The sequence below is a fragment of the Pantherophis guttatus genome, chromosome 8, assembly GCF_059756535.1.
Source record: "Pantherophis guttatus breed Tessera chromosome 8, ASM5975653v1, whole genome shotgun sequence".
NCBI classification, from domain to species: domain Eukaryota; kingdom Metazoa; phylum Chordata; class Lepidosauria; order Squamata; family Colubridae; genus Pantherophis; species Pantherophis guttatus.
In genome coordinates, this window is record NC_142070.1 from 14041890 (window position 1) to 14066726 (window position 24837).

Consider the following 24837-nt stretch of genomic DNA (forward strand, 5'->3'; position numbering starts at 1 on the left):
ATGCGTTCTGTGACTTTAATATGAATATGTATTGTGTGACTTTAAAGTTTTACTGCTGATTCATTGTAATGCTGAGTCATTCTGTAATTAGATAATCACTGGTTGTGAGCGTATTTAAGAAAGGTACTGTAAAGTATTCAGTTGATAGCTACCATTGTGTGAGGAGTTGCTATCCATTGTGCTATCATCGGTTGGATGGATCTGCTACCATCGTGGTTTATTCTAACCAACTACTGTTTGTGTGGTAAGAAGATTTTGTATCACTGGACTGATTTAACTGGCAAAGACTTGGATTGATTTAAAGACTATGAGATTGTTTTTTCACTATAAAGTAAACTTTTGATAAACCCGTTTGCACATCTCTTATTCATTGCTCTCAGCAATGTTTCTCTGTGCTCTACACTCTGCTGGTTGGTAACACAACAACAATATCCTTAACACACTGGAGTTTCAAAGATGAGATAGATTAACATATATATGAAACTAGATTTGGGAGATTGTGCAAGACCAAGATGAGGCAAGAATCCACACAATCAGTCAATCAGGAAATGTGACTATGCTCATAATGATTTTACAATCTTCTTCTTTATTCCCACCTCTTCACATGGGACTTCAGAGCTGGGGTAAAATCCAGCAGGTTCTGGAGAACCGGTAGCGGAAATTTTGAGCAGTTCGGAGAATTGGCAAATACCACCTCTGGCTGGCCCCAGAGTGGGGTGGGGATGGGGATTTTGCAGCATCCTTCCCCTGGAGTGGGGTGGGAATGGAGATTTTGCAGTATCCTTCCCCTGCCACACCCACCAAGCCACACCATGCCCACCAAGCCACGCCCACAGAACTGGTAGTAAAAAAATTTGGATTTCACCACTGCTTCGGAGTATGATCTTGAAGAAAGGATCACTCAAGTTTTATAATGAAAACCTGCCCTTCTTGTGCTCCTCAAATATCTTCCACTTCATAAATACGTTGTAACTATTAAATATCCAAGGCTTTCATCCGATTCTACTGCTGCCCAAGGTTTTTTCAAGATTCCTTTCTCCTCTTCACCCACATAAGAGTCTCCCTGTGGGGCAGCTTGAATTGAAAAAGAGTGACTGATCCAATGTCTTCCCTAGAATGAACATCCAATGAACTTTCCTAGATAAAGGGGAACTTGAGTCAAATCTCTCTGGTCCTCCTCCAACTCTTAATCTAGGATCAGGATTCTAGCAACTTTCCAACTCCTGCCAATTCTCAAAGGTTCAAAATTAGGCTATAAATATTTATTTAATGCATTTAAAATGTATCCAACTCTGTGCGGCTCCCAGTCAAGAGTTAAAACAACATACAAAACCATATGAAACTAAACAGATTAAAACATTAAATATACAAAGCTCTGGAGCCAAGTCGACTTCTAATGCACAGTTATCCAATCTTATCCAGGTTGGTGGCATCGTGGTTAGAATGCAGTATTGCAGGAAAACTCTGTCCATAACCTGGAGTTCGATCCTGACCGGCTCAAAGTTGATTCAGCCTTCCATTCTTCCAAGGTCGATAAAATGAGGACCCAGATGGTTGGGGGCAATATACTGACATTTTTAAATGGGTCAGAGGGTGCCAGAAATCACTACGGGGTGATATATACTGTAAGTCTAAGTGCAATTACTATTGCTATTGCTCGCCTAGCATCTGGGGAAACAGCCAAGTTTTCAAAGCTTTAATAAAAGTTAGGAAGGTGACCTTGGACCCTAGGAAACAGACAATGGCAAATGACGTCTATGCTGGGTGTGTGGATGTTATTGGTTTGTTTGGAAATGTCCCTACTCTGTTCAGAGAAAGATTGCTAAAATAACGTGAGATGGAAGCTTGTTAAAGATGTGAGATATGGTGCTGAGCAGAAGCAGGGTGCTAAAAGAACACAGAGTTATTAAATACTGCAGTGGAATCAAGGGTGGGTTCCACTTACCTTTACTACTGGTTTGTAGCGGGATCGCGCGCATGCACGAGCGAAGCTTCTGCGCATGCGCAGATCACCAATGATGACATTGTGCTGGGTGGGCGGAGCCGCCCACCGGTTTTACTACCGGTTCTATAGAACCGGACAGAACCGGGAGCAAACTACTACTGAGTCGAATGCTCTATTTTTTTTTTTTTTAAAAAGTACCATATTATTTTATAAGCTGGGTGTAGGCTTCTCTCAGTCAATGTTAATGGGAACGCATTATATTTGAATTAAAATTTGAATTTTAAATTCAAATATATGCATATCAAAAAATCTCTCTTCTCTCTAAACAACTCCTTTCTCTCTGCTTTCCTTGAAGAAAAGGAAGCTATGGGAGAGAAAGATAGGAATTTCCCTTGTTCCTCAATCATAGACACTTACTTAACTAATAGGGTTAAATGAGGAACTGAGCCATTCCCCTTATCTATATCTCACCCTTTGCCCAGTGATCAAGTTCATGGCTGCATAAAAATGATGCTGTCTCCAAAAGTCCTAATAATAATAATCAGCTGGGACTTGGGAGGCAGAGAATAGATGGGGGCGGGGCCAGTCAGAATTTTTACTACCGGTTCTCCGAACTACTCAAAATTTCCGCTACCGGTTCTCCAGAACTGGTCAGAACCTGCTGAAACTCACCTCTGGACTGCTCCCAAAGCATCTAAAATATATCCAGGAGTTGGCATTCATTGATGGAATGTATTTCTATGCAACAACTACAATAGTATTCAGCCAGTAGATGGCAGTGTTTACAAGTTTGGATCTATGGTATATATTCTGTGCTCTTCTGTTCCAAGTAGAGTTTCCTGTTATAGTTAAACAGCTGAGCAGTAAAGCACATGGTGATTGTACTCTTTGTTGTCTAACACCAAGAAATAGATATAAAATTATTGCATATCTCTTATTTCCAAATCTCTCAGGCAATTCAGAAGATATTATGGCCAATGGTAAAGTTGCTAAGAAGCCCTTCCCTCTTCCAAATCAACAGAGACATATTCCTCTTAACTCAAGAAAAAGATCATCCATCAGGCAACCGAAACACTCTCAAGATTGGCCCATCTTGAAAAACTGTGAAGTTGATCAACTATTTGCTCCAGGACTGCCTATCATTGAGAGGCGGCCACTTTTTCACATTAGCCAATCACAGTTGCTTATATTTCCTCATTTCTAAGGAATCTCCATTAATAGGGAATTAATAGATTCGCTTTTGCCTCCCAGATAAATAATGGACTTCTGCTCTCTTTTACCTTCTTGCAAGCTTGGAGAAAGGCTGGTAACAGAAGTAGGGTGGGTAGAACTAATATGGAAAGAATTTAGGAAAATGAAGAGGAGCCAAATGCTGGGAGTGAAATGGTTGCAACAAAGACTGGTTCCTAACCAAGGGAAGTGGGAATAATGACTCCTAATATTCCTTAAATACTCCTCTGTGTTGTCACACCCTATTTGTCAAGGCCATTTAACTGGCAAACCAAAGATATGAGAATCACACATTTTAGATAAATATATCTCAAATGTGATCTGGCGAGATCCGGTTATGAATGGTGTGAATGAGTTTTTTAATGTTTTTAATTTTTCAATGGTTTTTTTATAATGATTTTTTAAAATGTATTGTGAGCCGCCCTGAGTCTTCGGAGAGGGGTGGCATATAAATTAAATTAAATTAAATATGTAAAGTGTGGGTGTAAAAACAAAAATGTTGAAATATTTTAAGTATAAACTCCTAGGAGGTTAAGGCAGAATTTCTTTCAAACACCTCCTCCTCATGGCTCTCACCTCTGAGCTGTCTCGCCTCTTCTCCGGTAAATTAAAGGCCTCCTCTACCTCCTTCTCACCATTTATCGTATTTATTCATCCCACTGCCCAGGTGCCAAAAGGTTGCAGATTTTGCATACCTTGACGCTGAGGTAACCTTTTATTGGGAAAATACAGTCTTTATATTGCCTAAATAATGAATTAAGGTTGGTTGATTCATCAGTTGGGAATGAGAGGAAGAGAGTAGCTTTGAACCAGAGGATTGGACCTGTCACATCATAATGGCTCTATGCAGTCCCTTAAACAGGGAGATGGCTGAAGAAGTGAGTGCGGCCACAGGGTGGGGTCATACTTTGTGCTAAACTAGAACATGATTTGTTTGCTTTGGGTTTCAAGTTTTATAAAACAATTGTGATTTGACCCAATAAGCCACAGTTACTTACATAGTTACTGCTGTGAAAATAATTATCCAGGGACTTACACAATTCTTTGAGTGGCGAAAGAGACGAGTTATTCCTGTCAGAGCCTGCCGAGCATGATAAAAGAGATTGAGCGTGACTATTTACAAATGGTTGGGTTTTTTTTTTGTTTTTTTTTGGTGTTCTCTGATCTTGGTTGTTTTTCTGAATGTGCTTGATTGCCAGGCTGAGTCATATAACTGAGGAGAACATTTTGCATTTGGAACTAAAGTAGTAATTACCAGTAGTGGGGAGTCTGCGGTCTTCATTTAATTCATTTATCAAATTTAGAGGTTGTTCATCTCATTCTCAGAGCGACTCTGTGTTGGCATCATATGGTCCTTAATGATGGGAACAAGTTGTGATCTCGACTAGTTGTATGAATTGTATTACTAATTTGCAGGGGAACCTTTAAAGGCTGTCCATGTAAAGTGTGTTGCAGCACTGTGTTTCCTCGAAAAGAAGACCCTGTTTTATATTTTTCTTGAACCCTGAAATAAACGCCTGGCCTTATTGCCATGCGCTCAAAAGCCCGATTGGGCTTATTATCAGGGAATGTCTTATTTTGGGGGAAACAGGGTAATCAGTGCAGATGACGATGAAAGTGTGAATTACAGCTGCTAAATCCTCCTGTATTAGGCAAGGTCCCAATTGTGTATCAGCCAAAGCTAGGCAAAGAACCCATCAACCACAGCCTCCACTTGCTGTTTAATAGGCGGAATACAATAAAATAATAAGTTTGAACTCTACACTTGTGAGTCTGGTTGCTTGTGCATGACACAAACTCTTTTTAATCAGCAGCATCTTCTTCATCTAGCCCTAGGATGAAATTTAGCTTCATTTAAGTAGGCAAATCATAAAAATACATTTTTATTAGAATAAATCATCCATGGATAGATTTATTTTGTACCGATCATTCAACGCTGACATTGGAATTTCCATGTCAAAAGATCTAACCAAATGAATGGGACAAATCATTTTTCCAGACATACCATGGAAATTATTCTTCCCTAGATTTAAGATTTTTCCAAACCTTGATACAGTTGCTATTACACATTTATGTCACCTTTTCTTTGATTCACAATCATTCCATGTGTGCCTCTTAAGTCATAACCATTAACAGATACTGCTGCATGCTGCATATGAGTTTTATTATAGGCAATACTGAAAATAAAACTAATTATGCAATCATAATATTCTCTCTTTGTCAGAATTCCTCCAAATTTGTTTCTGTAGGAGCTAAGAAAACTGTGACTGCCCATCTATTTGCACTTCATGTACCTGTCCAGGGGTGAAATGTAAAATTTGTTACTACCGGTTCTGTACCTGTCCAGGGGTGAAATGTAAAATTTGTTACTACCGGTTCTACACATTAACCCGGGGGGGTTAATGTGACTGGGTAGGCGTGGCCAACTTTTTTTTTTTTAACTTTTCAAAGCATTTTTTCTAATGCTTTGAAAAGCCTCTGCTGATCAGGCAACTCAGCTGGGATCGTCAGAGAGGCTTTTTAAAAAATACCTCTCTGCTGATCAGGCAACTCAGCTGGGAGTTGCCAGAGACTTTTTCAAAGCATTTTTTTACCACCTCTTTGGATAAGAGGTTGCAGAAAAAAATGCTTTGAAAAGCCTTTGATGATCCCAGTTGAGCTGTGCGATCATCAGAGGCTTTTTTTTTTTTTTACTTTTAAAATTATTTTTTCTTCGGAAGAGGTTGTAGAAAAAATGCTTTTAAAAGTATATAAAAATAAAAGCCTCTGATGATCATGCGGCTCAGCTGGGCATGGGGGGGGCAGGGATTTTTGCTACTGGTTCTCCGAACCACCCGCCCCCATCACTACCGGATCAGGCGATCCAGTCTGAACCGGGAGCATTTCACCCCTGTACCTATCCAACCCTTATGTCAGAATTATTCTGGTTTAAATCCAAGCCCGGATTGCATAAGAATGACATGGGACTCAGCTGCTTGAAGAGTTTATTCGAGAGCACAGAAACAGCACTGGAGATAGCTACAAGTTGGCTGGTAATAGTTATAGTAGAGGTGGTCCTTTGCGATGTGTGTGAGAATGTGCCCTTTGCAGTGTTTAATTTCGGTTAACATGCAGCTCCAGTGGGAAAGCATTTTATTGTCCAAATATGAATGCAAAGGAGGATAGAAAATTGGTATTTCTTCACTTCAGAAACAGAGGAATGTGGGATGAAGTGATATAGTCTGTCAAATGCATGACTGCTTAGGACATGTCTATATTTTGTTTCTACCTATATAATTTCCTTAAACATTCATCAAGTCAAATAAGTAAAGCAAAAAAGGAAGCAAGATCACTCAGAATTTGGAGATCTTCAGTTTTGTTTAAGAAAATACTTTAAAATCAGTGGGTTTGAAGTTACGTTTATGTCCTCCTTCTATGTCAGGAAGAAATAAATTCATCAGAGTGTTACACCAGTACTTGAAAAAGATATGTTAATATAGATTTGTGAAGAATAGTGCTTGGAATTCCTTTTGCAGTTTACATAAGATGTATAAAACCATGATATTAGAAATGCGATTGCAAATTTGGAAAGATTTGATACTTTGTCATATTTATAGTATGACAAAATCGGCAGCATACAAGGAGAACCATTATAAGGTGTGGTATAGATGGTACCTAGCTCCCTCGAGACTAGCAAAAATGTACCCGAATGTAAATCCTGTTTGTTGGAAATGTAAAAAAGCTCAAACTTTTTTCCATGTTTGGTGGCTTTGCCCAGAAATAAAGAAATATTGGAAAAAAATAAAAACATGGATAGTAGAAATAATAGATCAAGAAACTGAATTAGAACCAGAAGTTTTCTTATTAGGCATGATAAAAAGGAATATTAGAAAAGACATAAAATATTTGACACTACACATAATTACGGCAGCCAGACTTGCTATAGCACAACTGTGGAAAACAGATCATATGCCAACAGATCAGGAAGTAATTCAAAAAATCTACACATGCGCAGAAATGGATAAATTAACTCTAGAATTAAAAGACAAGGAAGACTCAAAATATTTTATAGTATGGAATAGATGGTATAAATGGATAAACCAAAGGAAAAAAGGGTAAAGATAAGAATTAGGGGAAATGCAAGTAATAATAATAAAAAAAAAAGCACCGTCAGATAGATAGAACAGGTAAATAAGTCACTGTTTGTATATTTATATATATGTGTTTATATAATCACATGTATTTAGTATGTTAGTGTAACTGTGGATTGAAAATGTAAATTTTATGAGTGAGAAAATTTGTATATTTTCTCTTTTTTTTCTTGTTAATATTTTTAAATTCAATAAAGTTTGTTTTTTAAAATTAAAAAAAATGCGATTGCAAATTTGGAAAGATTTGATACTTTGTCATTCTCTTTTCTCCACATCAAAACTGACCCTGAAAATCTTTTCGAAAGCCACCATAGCACGTTCAGGAAGAATTCTGAAAATAAAAATACAGGAACATTAAATAAAAATCTCAAAATCTACCGTGTTTCCCCGAAAATAAGACCCTGTCTTATATTTTTTTTGAACCCCGAAATAAGCGCTTGGCCTTATTTTCAGGGAGGTCTTATTATTTTGGGGCACATGGAGCGAGGCGGGGCTCCTCTTGCCATCTTACCTGATTTCCAGCTCTGTCTCCCTCACCTGAACCAGAGGAAATGGCGGGAACCGGCTGTGCATGCGTTTAAATATTTTCAGGGAGGTCTTATTTTCAGGGGAGGTCTTATTTTCGGGGAAACACGGTACTTCAATGCAATACCCTGATGTCACTGCTTGGGTTTTTTGTTTTTGTTTTTTGATATGCCACAACATGTATTTTAAAACTAATTGTCAGTGCAGAAATTCAGTCCTTAAGAACCCTGCATACATACATTTCCAGCAGAGGGAACACTGCAACTGAGGATGGTATAACGATCTTCTTTTGATTGCAGAGTACTCCATCCATGAGCCTCTTTGCAACCGCCTCAGGTTTCAGAATAGGTAATAGTCTGGAATTATAATTGTTGATGTTATTAATAGTGAGCTATTAGTTTATTATATTTTAAAACATATGACTGCTGGGTTTTGTGGACTACAGTTATCCGCGATACTGATTCTATCTGCTCAAATACAGTGGTGACAAACCAGGGGTGAAATCCAGCAGGTTCTGGAGAACCGGTCGCAGAAATTTTGAACAGTTCAGAGAACCGGCAAATACCACCTCTGGCTGGCCCCAGAGTGGGGTTGGAATGGAGATTTTGCAATATCCTTCCCCTGGAGTGGGTTGGGAATGGAGATTTTGCAGTATCCTTCTCCTGCCACGCCCACCAAGCCACACCACACCCACCAAGCCACGCCCACAGAACCGGCAGTAAGAAAATTTGGATTTCACCACTATGACAAACCCATGGCCCCAAAGGCGCATGAACACCAGTTCCTCTTTTGCAGCCACCATGATAACTTATTTTTATTTATAGGAATACTTTTGGCCTTGAAAGCGTTTATGAAAGAGGAAAAAAAAGGGGAAGGGAGAGAGAATGATAGTCCAGCGTCTACTTCAGAAGTCTGCATACATTGTCCAGAAAAATAAAGTTGCAAGATGGAGGGAAGAAGCTTCTGGTCATGATGGGGGGGAAAGTTCATCAACTTTCCTCTGGTCACTAAGGTTTACTCTTTCCCAAGGCAGCCATTTTGGAAGAAACTCAAAAATATGCTCTCCAGATTCTGTTGGTTTCAAATGGTTAGCAATGTGCATCTAAACCAGTGTTTCTCAACCTTGGCAACTTGAAGACATCTGGACTTCAACTCCCAGAATTCCCCAGCCAGCATGTTGAAGTTGAAGTCTACATGTTTTAATGTCTCTCAACCGTTCCAAGAAGGCTCCGCACCCATTCGCACTACTCAGGTGACCCTGATGACTCAGATAAACTTCCAGGTGGCCTTAACGACCCTCTGAAAGGAATGGAATTGACCAGCTGTCTGCAAGGAGTATAAATCCTTCTATTCCCCACCATCCAGTCAGAGCTGAAGAAGCTTCTTGGATGAGAAGCGAAATGTCTTCAAAGAAAAACCAGAAAGTCCAGCTACCTTTTGAAAAAGCACCTTTGGGACAACCATGACCTGGATGATTGAGAATCTCCATAGACACATGACTTAAAGTTGCCAAGGTTGGGAAGCTGTTTTATGCTAACTAGACCCATCTTGTCTCTTACCTTGACTGTGGGTTTTTTACAAGCCCCGTGCTTATAAAATATGGACATAAGCAGGTAGTCTTGATTCCATTTTTTCCCAAAACAGATAATTCTTTGGTAAAGCCTTTGTGAAGCCCTATAGCAGCAAACTTGCTTGAACTAAACAGGAGAGGAGAATTAGGGGAGAAAAGAATCTTAATCCTTCTATTAAAGCAGTTAAAACCAATTCAAAACTGTAACAACTGTTGTGGCCCGCCAATGGCCAGCGGAGCTGGCAGCAGGTTCGAACAGTGAGGAGGTTGGGGAGGCAAATGGGCCAGTCCTGGAGTCTGGGGAAGGCTCTGATGAGGGCTCTGCGTCGGAGGCAGAGAGGGGGCCAGGGCCGGATGCCAGTTATCAGCTGCCTTCGGAGTCAGATATCAGTGAGGCAGACAAACAACTGGAGCCTGTTCCCAGTGTGCGCATGCACAGAGGGGTCAGACGAAGGGAACAGCTAAAGAACAAGGGTCGACTTGGGAGTAAGGCCACAGGTGGATGATGAAGGGCCCCTCCCAGAGGGAATGAAAGAGGAGCGAAAGGGGAGTGGAGTTTGCAGGAGGCAATTCGTTCGCTTAATTGGTTCGTAACTCTCCATGAAACCTTGCCAAGTTTTGAAGATATCGGCCTGGCAGCTCCCTAAACCAGATAAGGTCTGTGACTGTAAATCACAATCTTGAAAGAATTTGCTGGATGTGAATCAGAAGAATTCACAATAACTTAATAAAAAGGGGTTTTTGTCGGGACAAGAAGTCTGCTTCGTGGTTTGGGGAAGCCTAGGTCAGAACAACAACAAAAAGACAGGAAAGAATGCAATTAAACCTATACAGGCCCTTCATGGGCTTCCCAGGCCCAAAATTCTGAGGGTTTTCCAGAAGGCCAACAGAATTGAGGCCAACTTCACCTCAGGGGAAACGATACTCCAAAGAATGGGTCCCCCACCAAATGCGCACTGCATGCGCATGCTAAGTGCGCACCAAACGGAGGCTTGGGAAGGTAAGTAGAACAGCGAGAGGGGGAATCAGCTGTGCTGCGCGATTTAGCTTCACTAGAAAGCAGGATTTCCTGAACTCCACAGCACAGCTGATTGTCGGAAATACTGGTTTGTCTAAACTGGTAGCTTTTTTTAACTACCAGTTTCCTCGAACCAGTAGTTTTTATCATTACTGGTTTGCCTGAACCTAGAGCGAACTGGTAGCATTTCACCCCTGGTGGGAATGTATAAATCACCATCACTTGACTTAGATCAGGGGTGTCAAACTCGCGTGACATATCGTGACTTTTTTCCCCTTTGCTAAAGCAGGCGTGGGTGTGGCCAGCACGTGACGCATCTGGCCCACGGGTCGCGAGTTTGACACCCCTGACTTAAATAAATGCAATAAGTCCTTCAAGAAACTTATGAACAAGCTTACAAAGTGAAGCAACAGAATATGGACCAGAGTTTTATGTAACTCTGATCTGATGGCTTTTTTCTCTCAGGAACTTCAGCAATAAAAGAAAATATATGTAGCTCAGGGTTGAACTGTGGAGTCCTTGGTGGTCCCTGAGCTTCATTGTTTTCTTGAAGATGTTTCATTACCCAGCTAGGTAATATTTTTAGTGCTAGAAGGGTGTGGGGTTTAATCTCTGTTTATAATCTACAGGTAGTCCTCAACGTATGACCACAATTGAGCCCAACATTTATGTTGCTAAGTGAGAAATTTGTCAAGTGAGTTTTGCCCCATTTTACAACTTTCCTTGCCACATTTGTTAAGTGAATCACTGCAGTTGTTAAATGAGTAACACAGTTGTTAAGTGAATCTGGCTTTCTTGTTGACTTTGCTTGTCAGAAGGTTGCAAAAGGGGATCACTTGACCCCGGGACACTGCAACTGTCATAAATGTGAGTCAGGTGTCAAGCATCCGAATATTGGCCATGGGGATACTTTCTATCTTGTCTTGCATGTCTCTTTTTAAAAATACCCCATATACCGTATTTTTCGGAGTATAAGACGCACCCGAGTATAAGATGCACCTTAGTTTTTGGAGAGGAAAATAAGAAAAAAGCTGATTGGTGGGTGGATTGGTTTCCCGGAATACCCCCAATCAGCTGTTCCCAGAGGTGAAATTTAGCAGCAGTTTTGTTGGTTGTGAGCTCTGTGCCTTGCTTATTTTACTGCCTCTGAAAGCCTCCAAAACAAAGCTTCAGTAAAAAAGCCTCTGAAACTTCCTTTCAGAGGCTTTTTTTCTGAAGCTTCGTTTCTGATGCTTTTTTCAGCCTTTGAAACCTCCATTTGAGAGGCTATATTCGGAGTATAAGACACACCTAGATTTTCACCCTCTTTTCTGGGGGAAAAAGGTGCTCCTATATTCCAAAAAATATGGTAAATACTCCCATTACAAAATCCTGTTTTATTAGTCTGCCATTATGCCAGCATTTCCTGCACGTCAGAGGGAGGTCAGTATAATTTGCCTCCCAATTCTATTCTCGGAACTAGCATGAAGCAAAAATGGCACAAAAGAGCCATATTAATATTGACACAGTTTCTAAAAAAAACCCTTCTTTCTCTTTAAAGCTCTTAAGGGCATTTTTCTTCCAAAACAAGCTACTTTTTGATTTTAATAGGAAAAAAACACAACTCTTATACTTACCAATAAGGCAACAGAAAAGGAACCGGCACTAGCCCACCAGCTGATGCAACATTGACAATATGACCATGGTTAGTTTTCATCATAGCTGGCAGAAAAGCTTTTATTGTCTGTAATGAAGATTTCACATGTGACCAAAAAAAAAAAGAAAGAAAAGAAAAGAAAGTACAACATCTCACATTGTCAGATGGTTACATTTCTGCATTTTTTCATTCAAAAGCACACATACTCTTAAACTGAATAATTCACATGCAAGCTATTTATAAGTAGATGATTTCTCCCCCTTCAATAATCATTGGAAGCAGTGTGAACGTAATAGTTTTATACATACCATGGTGTATGTGATACAGGAGCATTGATGAATACATACGAATTAACTTTCTTAAAATATACTATTTTTTCGTATGCAGTAATTGGACTGACTAGCACTGATGATGTTAACTGGTTTGGGTAATGAAACATCTGCAAGAAAACAAGCTCAGAGAGCATCAAGGACCCGCATTTCAACCCTGAGCTACAAATTGTTGTGGCCTGCCAGCAGCCAGCAGATTCGGACAGTGAGGAGGTTGGGGAGGAACGTGGGCCAGTCCTGGAGTCTGGAGAAAGCTTGGACAATGGCTTTGAGTTGAAGGCAGAGAGGGGGCCAAGGCCATCTGGTAGTTCTTTCCTGCCTCCGGAGTGCTCTGACCTAGGCTTCCTGAGTCATTAAAACACAAGAGTAATCACAAAAACCTTTTTTATTGCAACAACTGTGAATTCTGTTCATTCACAGCTGAGTCCCAATTAGTTATAAAGAGTCCTTCGGAAGAAGTCCTTCGGGATAATCACCCACCTTTATCTCCCTTGACATGCTGCCAAAGACCTAATTGGCAAAGCCTCAGGGAATCCAGAATCAGAGCTTCAGGCTTTAAGCTGAACTGAATGAACAAACATTACTTCCTGCAAAGGCCCATGTGCCTTTGCTTCTCTTTTAAGTCTTATGGGAGGGGCCAATCATCTCCCAGCCCTACTCCCGAGTTGTCCCCTTTGTTTTAGCTGTTCTTGCCTTCTGGCAGCTCTGTGCATGCGCGCACTGGGAACAGGTTCCTCTTCCTTGCTGAGGTCTGACTCTGGAGGCTCCGGGGGCAGCACATACTTCTCAGATGGCCCTTTCTCTGCCTCTGATGCAGAGCCCTCGTCTGAGCCTTCCCAGACTTCAGGACTGGCCCATGATCCTCCCCAGCCTCCTCACTGTCCGACTCTGCTGCCAGCTCCGCAACATGGAGTCTCCGGAGTCTGACATCAGCGAAGCAGAAAAACAGTGTGAGCCTGTTCCCAGTGTGTGCATGCGCAGAGCTGCCAGGAGACAGGAACAATTAAGGAAACAGGGTCGACTTGGGAGTAAGGCTTGGAGATGATTGGCCCTTCCCATAAGACATAAAAGAGAAGCGAATGGGACGTGAGCTTTTGCAGGAAGCAATTAGTTCATCTGGCTGATTCAAGATTTGAAAATTCTGTTTGTGACTCTGTGCCAAGTTTGGCCTTGCCCTGTCTGGCAATTGGCTCTTTGGCAGCGTTCCATGTGAGATAGGTGGGTGTTAATAACTTCCTCTGAAAGACTGTTTGTCAAGCCTTGCGGACTGTAAATGAAAGTAATTTACAGCCGTACGAATTAAAGAGGTTTGCCGGGACTAAATTTGTGCTGTTTACTTTCTAAGGAAGTAGGTCAGAACACAAATATTCTTGTTTATTAGTAATAGGAAATATTTAACGTCAGTCATAGGCTATTTCTTTGATACTAACTTGATCTGGAATTATCTGGCTTTGAGATTTAATTATACTGGGTCTTCTCCCATCCAAGTTCAGACTCGGTTTTTGCACAGTGAGGCCACCATAATAGCAATAGCAATAGCAATAGCACTTAGACTTATATACCGCTTCATAGTGCTTTTACAGCCCTCTCTAAGCGGTTTACAGAATTAGCACGTTGCCCCCAACAATCTGGGTTCTCATTTTACCGACCTTGGGAGGATGGAAGGCAGAGTCAACCTTGAGCCGGTGAGATTTGAACTGCTGAACTGCAGCTAGCAGTCACTGAAGTAGCCTGCAGTGCTGCACACTAACCACTGCGCCACCTCGGCTCTTGAGATAATAATCTCAAGGTTAGAATAGTACACTGAGATCTTTGAGACAGCCCTCAAAAAGAGACTGGATACAGCCATTGGCCTAAAGTATGGTAATACAGATGATGAAGGGCCTTCAAGAGACATTGTAGCAGTGGCCCCCAATCTTTTGGGCGCCGGGGATTGGTTCCGTGGAGAGAGGTTTTTTTTTTTGCAGACTGGAGGGGACGTGGTTTCGCATTCTTCCTGCATCCCGCGGATGGGACTTTGCTTGTTTGTGTGGCCCAGTTTCTGGCATGCCGCAGCCCAGTGCTGGTCCCCAGACAGGGGGTTGGGAACCCCTCCATCAATGGTGAAATCTGGTCGGATCTATCCGGCTCACACGAACCGGTAGTGCTGGCACTGGGAGGCTCTGTCCACCCGCCGGGACGTCATTACGTCCCGTTTTTGACTCTCTGCGCATGTGCAGAAGGCTCTGTGCATGTACAGAAGAGGTACATGCGCACAATGTGTTTGCGCTCCCGTGCGGTCCCGTTCCCAAACCGGTAGCAAAGGTAAGTGGATTTCACCGCTGCCTTCTATTATAGTACTGCTGTGCTGAACTGGCAGATGACCCTCATTTTAACCTTCCCCAACATATTTTTAGTTAGGATCATGCTTTAAGGTACTGTAAGCTCAATTAAGCTTGAGCACTGAATTCCTAATATTAACTAAATAGTAAAATTTAAGTTCTCAGTGATACTTACCCAGTAATGACCTAGAATGTTGGTATCATATATTTTTTGTATTTGCTTGTCCGGGGTGGAAAGCAGTTCTCCTGTTGCTGCCACACCGGCATTATTTACTAAAATAGTAACATCTCCAACATCTTTTTTTACCTTTAAGTTAAGAAACAGAAATTATTAAATTTTGCACTGGTTAAATTTGGTTTTCTTCCCCCCCCTTTTTTTTTTTGGTGCTGCCATACAGATCTTGCACAGACTGAATATTTTAAAAGAAAAAAACCCTGCACATTTACAAGATCAGGCTTGGCATTCTACAGATGTGCTGTAATTCAGTATGTTGGCACTAGAATTTTGGGAGCTGAAGTCTCGACACATCTGGATAGTCATGTCAGTCTGATTTAGAGGGCAAGCGACACAATCAGCCCATATGTACAACGATTATATGAAGAAACTATATTTGTAAAACCGAAGCCCCCTTTTTTTTTTTTTTTTTTAAATTTTGTTGGCTCCTTGCTGGACTTGAACTAATTGCCAGGACCTGCTGCCTTAGCAGACTGAGGAAAATACTCAGGGATGATTCGCACCCTGGTCAGCACTTCTTTACTCTCCTACCATCGGGCAGGAGATATAGAAGCATAGCCAGACGAACGAATAGGCTGAAAAATAGCTTTTATCTGTGGGCTGTCAGACTTCTGAACGCAACGTAACATCATAATTAGGTTTAATATGATAGTCTTGCAGGACCAGTGCAACGTGCAACATGTTCATACCGATGTAATATAGTATAATGTTATATATACTGCTCAAAAAAATAAAGGGAACACAAGCAGAAGACACCCGAGATCTGAATGAATGAAATAGCCTCATTAAATACTTTGTTCGTTACATACAGTAGTTTTGTGGTCCCTTTAGGTGTTTGAGCAGTGTATAAACTACTGTATGTAAAGAACAAAGTATTTAATAAGGCTATTTCATTCATTCAGATCTCGGATGTCTTCTGCTTGTGTTCTCTTTATTTTTTTGAGCGGTGTACATGTATATGTATATGGGAATCAGTGGTGGGTTGCCCCCGGTTTGGACCGGTTCACAAGAATCGGTAGTAAAACCGTCGGGAGGCCCAGTCCACCGCCCCAGATGTAGTCATCGGCGATCTGCACATGCGCACAGATCCCATTGCAAACCGGTAGTAAAGGTAAGTAGAACCCACCCCTGATGGGAATGTGTGCTAGGTATTACTTATTAATTACTTATTATTTAATTACTTATTATTCAACCGCAATAATAGATACAAACAATAGATACAAATTCAAGGTAAACCGCTCCAAACTCGACTGCAGAAAATACGACTTCAGCAACAGAGTGGTCAATGCCTGGAATGTACTACCTGGCTCTGTGGTTTCTTTCCCAAACCCCCAAAACTTTAACCTTAAACTGTCTAATACGTAAGATCCCCGACCTCCGGGTGTTTCGCTGCACACTAAAGACCCTGTTGTTCCGCCAGGCCGGGCTATTAACATAACGATTTTAAATTGGGGTATTTTAAATTTCTGGGATTTTAATTGGAGCCTAATTATTTAATGATTTTAAATTTTAATTGTTGTTTTGTTCTGTGTTTTTAATAGGCTGTACACCGCCCTGAGTCCTTCGGGAGAAGGGCGGTATAGAAATAAAATTATTATTATTATTATCATTATTATTACTGTCGACCTCACACCATTCCTAAGAGGTCTGTAAAGGGCGTGCATAAGCACACCAGAGTGCCTACCGTCCCTGTCCTACTGTCCCCATTTATTCGTACTCATTTCCTGTGTTCATGTCCATGTTTATACATGTTCATGTGTTCATGTCCATGTTTATATATGTTTTCTCGTCCATGTTTGACAAACTAAAAAAAAATAAAAAATTGGATTTTGCCTGCATCCTGCAAATGGGGATTCGCTTGTTTGGGTGGCCTGGTTTCTGGCATGTTGTGGCTCGGTGCCGGTCCACGGACTGGGGGTTGGGAACAACCAGGACAAAAAGCCTTCCTCAGAGTAAAGATTATGCTTGTGGCTGGCATTTTACGTTGCAGCATGACAACTATTTCCTTTTTAATTAAAAGAATTTGTAAGGCATGCGGTGAGGGTCATGGAAAGTGTTTGTAGGCACAAAAGCAACTCCTCCCTCCACACGATGGACAGCAAATCTAGCCAGTGCTGGAACACTCCATTCACACGATATAGTTTGCACCCATCTATAAGATTTTTTAAATATTAATATATATCTATACCAGGGGTGAAATCTAAAATTTCTTACTACCGGTTCTGTGGGCGTGGCTTGGTGGTGGTGGGGGTAATGTGACTGGGTGGGTGTGGCCAATTTTTTTAAAAAAAACTTTTAAAACCATTTTTTTCTACAATCTCTTCGGCTAAGAGGTTGTAAAAAAATGTTTTCAAAAGGCTCTGACGATCCCAGCTGAGTTCCCTGATCAGCAGAGGCTTTTTTTTAAAAGCCTCTGCCGATCAGGGAACTCAACTGGGATCGTCAGAGCATTTAAAAGAAAAAAAGGTTTTTTTCCTTTTAAATGCCTTTGACGAGCCACACGATCATCAGAGGCTTTTTTTTTTTGTTTACTTTTAAAAGCATTTTTTCAGCCGAAGAGATTGTAGAAAAAATGCTTTTAAAAGTAAAAAAAAAGCTTCTGATGATTGTGCGGCTCAGCTGGGCATGGGGGGGGGCAGGGAGGCGGGGATTTTTGCTACCGGTTCTCCGAACCACCCACCTCCATCGCTACCGGATCGGGTGATCCGGTCCGAACCGGGAGCATTTCACCCCTGATCTATACTGAGTAAAAAATGAAAAAAATACCAATACCCAATTTGGAAAAACTTTGATCACTATTATTTGTTATTGTAACTATATCATACTGAATAGAAGGGAAAAAAGCAGTCTCTATGCTCATTAGAATGTGATCATCTTTTTTCTTAAAGCTTGTTTTCCAAAACTTTATAAAAACCAGGGGGAAAAACACAGACATTTACTGTACAGATTTCTCACTTTCTCAGCCGCACTGTAGATTTCCTCTTTCAAACTGCAGTCCACCACATAAGGATATGCTTCGACTCCCAGCTTTCTGCAGTCTTCAGCTGTTTCCTCTAGGCAACTCTACAAACAGTAAAAAGGATAAATATCATTCGCTTCTTTGCGGTCTGCTAACAAAATATTACTGAATCAAAGAAGGGAGGAAAAGGTTATTACAGTCTCAGCAAGATCATAGTTCCAGAAGTTAAAGTTTATCTATGACCAGTATTCTGAATTGACCAGTATTCAAATATTCTGAAGGGTCACGGATTGGCTTCACTGAAAGGATGCTTGCCTTCTACATGGACTAGAGCAGTGATGGTGAACCTTTTCGGCACTGAAAGCTGGCTGAGGCGGGTGGCTGGAGGAGAACTGGGTGCGGCCAATGGTGGGAGCCTAAAGGTCCCATTCTGTTGGCCACTATGCATGTTCCATTTTCATCAGGGGATTCATTGTGTCTTGGGACACAAGGATGATTTAGAGCAATGGTGCCCCAACCTTTCGGGCACCAGGGACTGGTTCCGTGGAGAGGGTTTTTTTCCGTGGAATGGAAGGGGTGTGGTTTTGTGTGCTGCCTGTGTCCCATGGATGGGGACTTTGCTTGTTTGAGCGGCCCAGTAGCTGGCATGCCTCGGATCAGTGCTGGTCCACAGACTGGGAGTTGGGAACCCCAGATTTAGGATCATGTAGTCTTAGTATGATCACCTATAAAATTCTATTCTAATGTATGGAGCATTGAGAATCATTTCAAATTTCCACAGATGTGCCTGGCCTGAATAGCTTCTATTGGAAGGAACTGAGTCATCCCTTGAGATCAGTAATAAAAGTACCATCAATAAAATCATTTGTTTCCTGTTTCAGTGTGATTGTAATCTTGGAATGTCTCAAACTAGTTCATAATGTTGAACAACACAAGGCATTCTAAGTGTTCTTGTTAAGCATGTAGCAGGAAGCCAGGGACCCACATATGTATTTAATCTATTTAATTAACACCTTTTGCTCACTGAATACTACATTGTCTAAATAATTTATTTTCTCTGGCTTCTTACAGCCCACTAATCAGTAGTTCTAGAAGGTAATATTTGACTTAGAGGTGAAGACACCATTCAGGTTAGAACATAGAATAATAGAGGTGCTGGGGCATCCCAACACCGACAGCATGGCAAGAGATAAGATATTTTTCTTTTGTGAGCTTCTGTTTCGTCATTTGCAGGGAAATAATAACTTTATTGTCATAATAATAACTTTACTGTCATTGTATGTGTATACACAGTATACCCATACAACGAAATTCACTTAACACCCAAAGACCAAGTCCAACACACATAACAATCCCCAAACACACTCCCACCCACCACAACTCCCTACTCCTAAACCACCCAAACATCCACACAACAGACCAAGTAATGCTGTCCAACAGCTCGCTGATGGTGGCCATTTAGTTCACCCGGCCGCGCGGGTGGTGATGGGAGTGACATGGCGCTCCCATGTAATGCCTCTCCTGCGCGAGCTGCACTGGCTCCCGGTGGTCTTCCGAGTGCGCTTCAAGGTTTTGGTTATTACCTTTAGAGCGCTCCATGGCTTAGGACCTGGTTATTTACGGGACCGCCTGCTACCACCAATAGCCTCCTACCGACCAGTATGCTCCCACAGAGAGAGGCTCCTCCTGGTGCCGTCGGCCAAACAATGTCGACTGGCGGCCCCCAGGGGGAGAGCCTTCTCTGTGGGGGCACCTACTATCTGGAACGAGCTCCCCCCGGAGATACGGAGGATCCCGGATCTGCGCACCTTCCGCCGCGCGCTCAAGACGTTCTTATTTCATCAAGCTAGCCTGACCTAAGTTTTTTTCCCCTTTTTAAATGGAAATTTTAAATTTGGTTTTAAATTATTGGGGTTTTAAAATTCAGCCAAATTATTTAATTTGTTTTATTCTATTTTAAACTTTGTATTTATATGTTTTATTCTATGGCTGTTCACCACCCTGAGTCCTTCGGGAGTAGGGCAGTATACAAATTTAATAAAATGAAATGAAATGAAATTGTTGAGTGCAATTATAACTCTGGGATAAAAACTATTCAGAAAGCGTGTGATCCGAGTTTTAATTGTTCTGTATCTTCTGCCAGAAGGCAACAGTCCAAAAAGATTGTAAGCAGGATGGGAAGAGTCTCTGAGAATGTTATGCAACTTCCTCAAACAGCGAGATTTGAAGATGTCGTCCAGGGCTGGTAGCTGAAGTCCGATGATATTCTGGGCAGTTTTAATGATTCTCTGTAGAGCTTTTTTGTCCGCTACAGAGCTTCTCCCATACCAATGCTAGAATGCCGTATGTCAGGACACTCTCAATGATGCTGTGATAGTAGGACAGAAGTAGATGCTGAGATAGATTGATCTTCCTGAGCATTCTCAGGAAGTACAGCTTCTTCTGTGTCTTCTTCACAAGCATATTAGCATTCATAGTCCATGAGAGGTCCTTCGAGATATAAATCCATGAGGTCCTTCGAGAAACAAAAGCTCACGAAAGAAACGCCACAGAGATCTGACCTGGGGCAGTAGCTACAGGTTTGATTGAACCGGTAGTTTAAAAAACTACCAGTTCAGTTGACTGGTAGTTAAAAAAAGCTACTGGTTCCTACGAAGCGGTATTTTTGACGATCAGCTGTGCTGGGTTTAGTTTTGCTAGAAAGCAAGAAATCCTGCTTTCTAGTGAAGCTGAATCGTGTGGCACAGCTGATCCCCCCGCTTGCTTTTGGTGTGCCTCCTTTTGGTGTGCATTGCACATGTGCACGCAGTGCAAGTTTGGCACGCAGCGCGCATGCGCAGCCAGCAAACCGGTTCAGATTTCATCACTGCTACAGACGTACATTAAGAACAAACAGCAGCAGTCCAGTCACTCCTGTGCTTCAAAAGCCTGCCTGAATGAAAGTACAGGTAGTCCTTGACTTACAACAGTTCGCTTAGTGACCGTTCGAAGCTACAACCGCAGTGAAAAAAGTGACTTAGGACCGTTTTTCACACTTATGACTGTTGCAGCGTCCCCATGGTCACGTGATTTACATTTGTGTCAGCTGGACAACTGACTCACATTTATGACGGTTGCAGTGTCCTGGGGTCCTGTGATCCCTTTTTGTGACTTTCAGACAAGCACAGTCAAGGGGGAAACTAGATTCACTAAACAATCATGTGACTAATTTAACAGCTGGAGGGATTCACTTAACAAATGTGGCAAGAAAAGTCTTCACGTGCGGCAAAGCTGACTTAACAAATTTCTCATTTAGCAGCGTAAATGTTGGACTCGATTGTGGTTGTAAGTCGAGGATTATCTGTATTTTCACAGCCTTGTGAAATATCTGAAATGAGGAGCTTGGGTGCACTTTATGTTTGAATGTAAATTCTTGATTTACTTTAAAAAAAAGAGCATGTACAAACAAAATGCAACAACACGGCATACTGCTTCTTGTAAAGAATTAAAATCAAGAATATAAGAACACCACAGAAATGTTTTCCTGAATAGGGACAAAGGTTGCATTGGTACTGGATGAGCTGGTTCAAAGTCTTTATTGCATGTAATAACAGAATATCAGAGTTGGAAGAGACCTTTAGACTTCAGGAAGGAGATCCTATATGCCAGTGATGGCTAATCTTTTTGCCATCGCATGCCAAAAACGGGGCGAGTGCAGAGGATCACGTGCGCAGGTTCCCACACCCATAATTCAATGCACCCCGGGCCCCCCCGCATATGCACGTTTGACCCTTCCACGCTCCCGCTTTTTTTTTTTTTTGCTTTAATTTATATGCCGCCCTTCTCCTGAGACTCAGGGCGTCTTACAATGCATTAAGCAATAGCCTTCATACTTTTGTATATTTATACAAAGTCAGCTTATTGCCCCCACAATCTGGGTCCTCATTTCACCTACCTTTGAAAGGATGGAAGGCTGAGTCAGCCTTGAGCCTGGTGAGATTTGAACTTGCAGTAATTGCAAGCAGCAGATGTTAATAACAGTGCTTTAGTCCACTGTATTACAGGCTTTTGGCACACGATGGCCCGGTAGGCCTGTTTTTCACCCTCCCCAGGCTTCAGAGGCTTTTTTGGAGCCTGGGGGGGGCAAAAACAGCCTTCCCCACCCGGAGGCCCTCCGGAGGCCGGAAACAACCCGTTTCCTGACTTCTGGTGGGCCTGGAAAGCCTGAAAATCAGTTGCCCGACATGCACATGCATGCTGGACCTGAGCTGGGACAACGCTCACATGCCCACAGATATGGCTCCACGTGCCACCCGTGGCACGCGTGCAGTGGTGGGATTCAGCCAGTTTGCACCACTTCGGGAGAACCGGTTGTTCTTTCTGAGCATTTTGGCAAACTGGTTGTTGGAAGAAATCATTAGGGCAGAGAACCGGTTGTTAAATTACTTGAATCCCACCACTGCACGCATGCCATAGTTCACCAACACGGCTATATAAAATTTCAGACACGTGGCTGTCCAGTCTCTTCTTTTTTTATTATTATTAAACAGTTTTTTATTAAGTAAACATTAAAAACATTGGACACAGTGTAACCATCCTGGTCTTGTCACATCCATACATATTTTTAACATAACAACAAATATAATTACTATTTAACATATGTTGCTACTTTGTTCTTATAAACATATATCCCTTGTCCTCATTTACATATTTGTCTAACTATTGTCCAGTTCTATGAACCCTTAATCTTTTTTTTTGTTCCAACTCCTTTTCTCCTTTCCAACCATTGGTACACTTTGTTCCAAATTTTATAGTATTCTGTCTCATCCTTGTTTTTGAGTTCTAGGGTCAGCCTGTCCATGTCTGCACATGTCAAGATTTTCTTTATTATTTCTTCTTGGAGCATCAATCCAAGTTTGGGGGGACCTTTTTGTACGGTCTCTACATTATTTTTACAATCCCTCCCTCCCTCCAGACTTTTTATAAAATAGAAAGCAACCTGACACAGGTCCAGATATATTTTTCTTAGTGCTGATTAATGTGAGGATGGTTACTTGATTTATACTTTTTACTAAACTGTGCCGAATACTAGGTAAACATATTTTATGCCGTTTATTTAAAGTCTGAAATAAAACAAGTATTATTTCTGCGAATTAGACACCCTTATTTCTACAAGCTGCTTTCCTATTTTCCAAACATAACAGAAAGTGTACTGTATTTCCGTTGAAACTGGTCCCACAGATATCTTTAGATATCTATAGAATAAGCCTTTTGCTTATTCTTCTTTCTCTCCCTCCCTTCCCCCCCTTTTTTCCCTATCTTGTTTATTCATTAATTCTAATGTAGAATCATTGCCATACCTTGTTTACATCCCAGAGGACCAATCGGCTTCCATGTTTGGCAAATTCAAAGGCGGTGAGTCTTCCGATGCCGCTTGCAGCTCCAGTGACAAGGACAATTTCACCAGCCACAGATTTTCTCTTCACAGGAATAAAACATTTCACCAAAGCTTCAATATAACAATAGGTTGCAAAGACTGCAAACCAGAGGATATGGAGTACGGTATGCATTCTTGCTTTCTTCTACAAATGTGATGTGACAAGACTGTTGGGAGGACTTCGGAATAATCTGCAATAGGCTATTCACCTGCTGAGTAGAGTTCATGGAAAACTCCACCCTATGCAGATCCACTTACAAAATAAAGCAGGGGTGTTAATACATCTGCTCTTTGAAGTTTATAATAACAAGCCTGTTGGCAGAGAGATGTCACTAGGTATCCTTTTCAAGCAATCCTTTTTCTTTCAGCAGTCCCGACGCACAGAATTTTATAATAGGATACAGGATAATATTATTCAATTTTTCCATTCCTTCTTCCATTAAAAAAAAAAATACAGAATAGCTGCACAGTAGTTTTTGAATTAGAAGGAATAGCAGCTGTTGGGTAAAACTGAACAGTAATATATTTAGGATTTTTTTAAAAAGGAGGAAGTTGTTCTGTATACTGTATTTGTCACCTTGAGTTGTTTTTAAAAACAATAAAAGGCGGGATATAAACAAATGAATAAATAAATAAACCAACAGAACGTATTTACATAAAATGGAGAGATGGCAGTTGTTTGTAAAACAGGATTAATCAAACAGATTTTTTAAAAATAATGACAACTAGTCATAACGGTAATATAGAATCACACAGAATTTTTTCCCTTTTCCTCCTTAATGGTGCTTTCACCCCTTTCGTGGGACTTTTTTCTGATATTCAGTGGAAATGTCCCTACCCATCCTTAAGTTGGCAAATAACTAAGGATAAAACCTGCTATTTCCATTATTGATCCTGATCCTGCCTTTATTGCCTCTGTTCTTGGATCCGGTCAGACTTCTAACTTCCTTCCATATAACTGGTTGAAAACCCAACATGCGTTATGCCCCTTCAGGCTGTTTTTGGATAGAAATAGCATGAAGAGGATAAACTAATTTACTATTGGAATAATTTAAAGGTGCCTCAGAAAATAAGACCACATCCTGAAGACGTGGTCCAAACAAAAATGCCACCAGACCATATCTATGCCACGGTTTGATGCAAGTGGGAAATGAATAGTGGATTTAACTGTCCTTAGAACCCATCACGATCTGGATGGAACAACAACAACAAAAAATCCAAAATTGCTGTGCTTTAGCAAATATTCACAATTTGGAACAGCAAGTGATTCAGAAGGAGGCACTTTGTCTACTAGCAGATCAGCCCTGCCCCTGCAGAATAACCCTCATTCTGAAATCACTGCCTTGGTTACCATTAGATTTCTGGGTCAAATTCAAAGTTATAAAGCTCTAATTGTCTCCCTTCTGGTATGACGCAAAACTTATTTCATCCTGCCCTAATTCATTTTTGTACACCTTCCTCAAGTAGTTTGATTTGGTTTGGATATGCACTTTGATTATGCAGCCCAGTAGCTCACGATTCCA

General features: G+C 41.3%; 1 protein-coding gene across 1 annotated transcript; it reads right to left on the reverse strand.

Moving 5' to 3' along the window:
- Positions 1-6997: 6997 nt before the first annotated feature.
- Positions 6998-24770, reverse strand: HSD17B11 (hydroxysteroid 17-beta dehydrogenase 11). The gene is made up of 7 exons (XM_034440450.3): positions 23238-24770; positions 17895-18002; positions 14880-15011; positions 12035-12141; positions 9390-9527; positions 8070-8186; positions 6998-7636 (listed from the first exon to the last, which is right to left on the reverse strand). Exons 1-7 carry the CDS (start codon positions 23445-23447, stop codon positions 7561-7563), a joined length of 888 nt encoding a protein of 295 aa, XP_034296341.1. The 5' UTR covers positions 23448-24770; the 3' UTR covers positions 6998-7560.
- Positions 24771-24837: the final 67 nt, after the last annotated feature.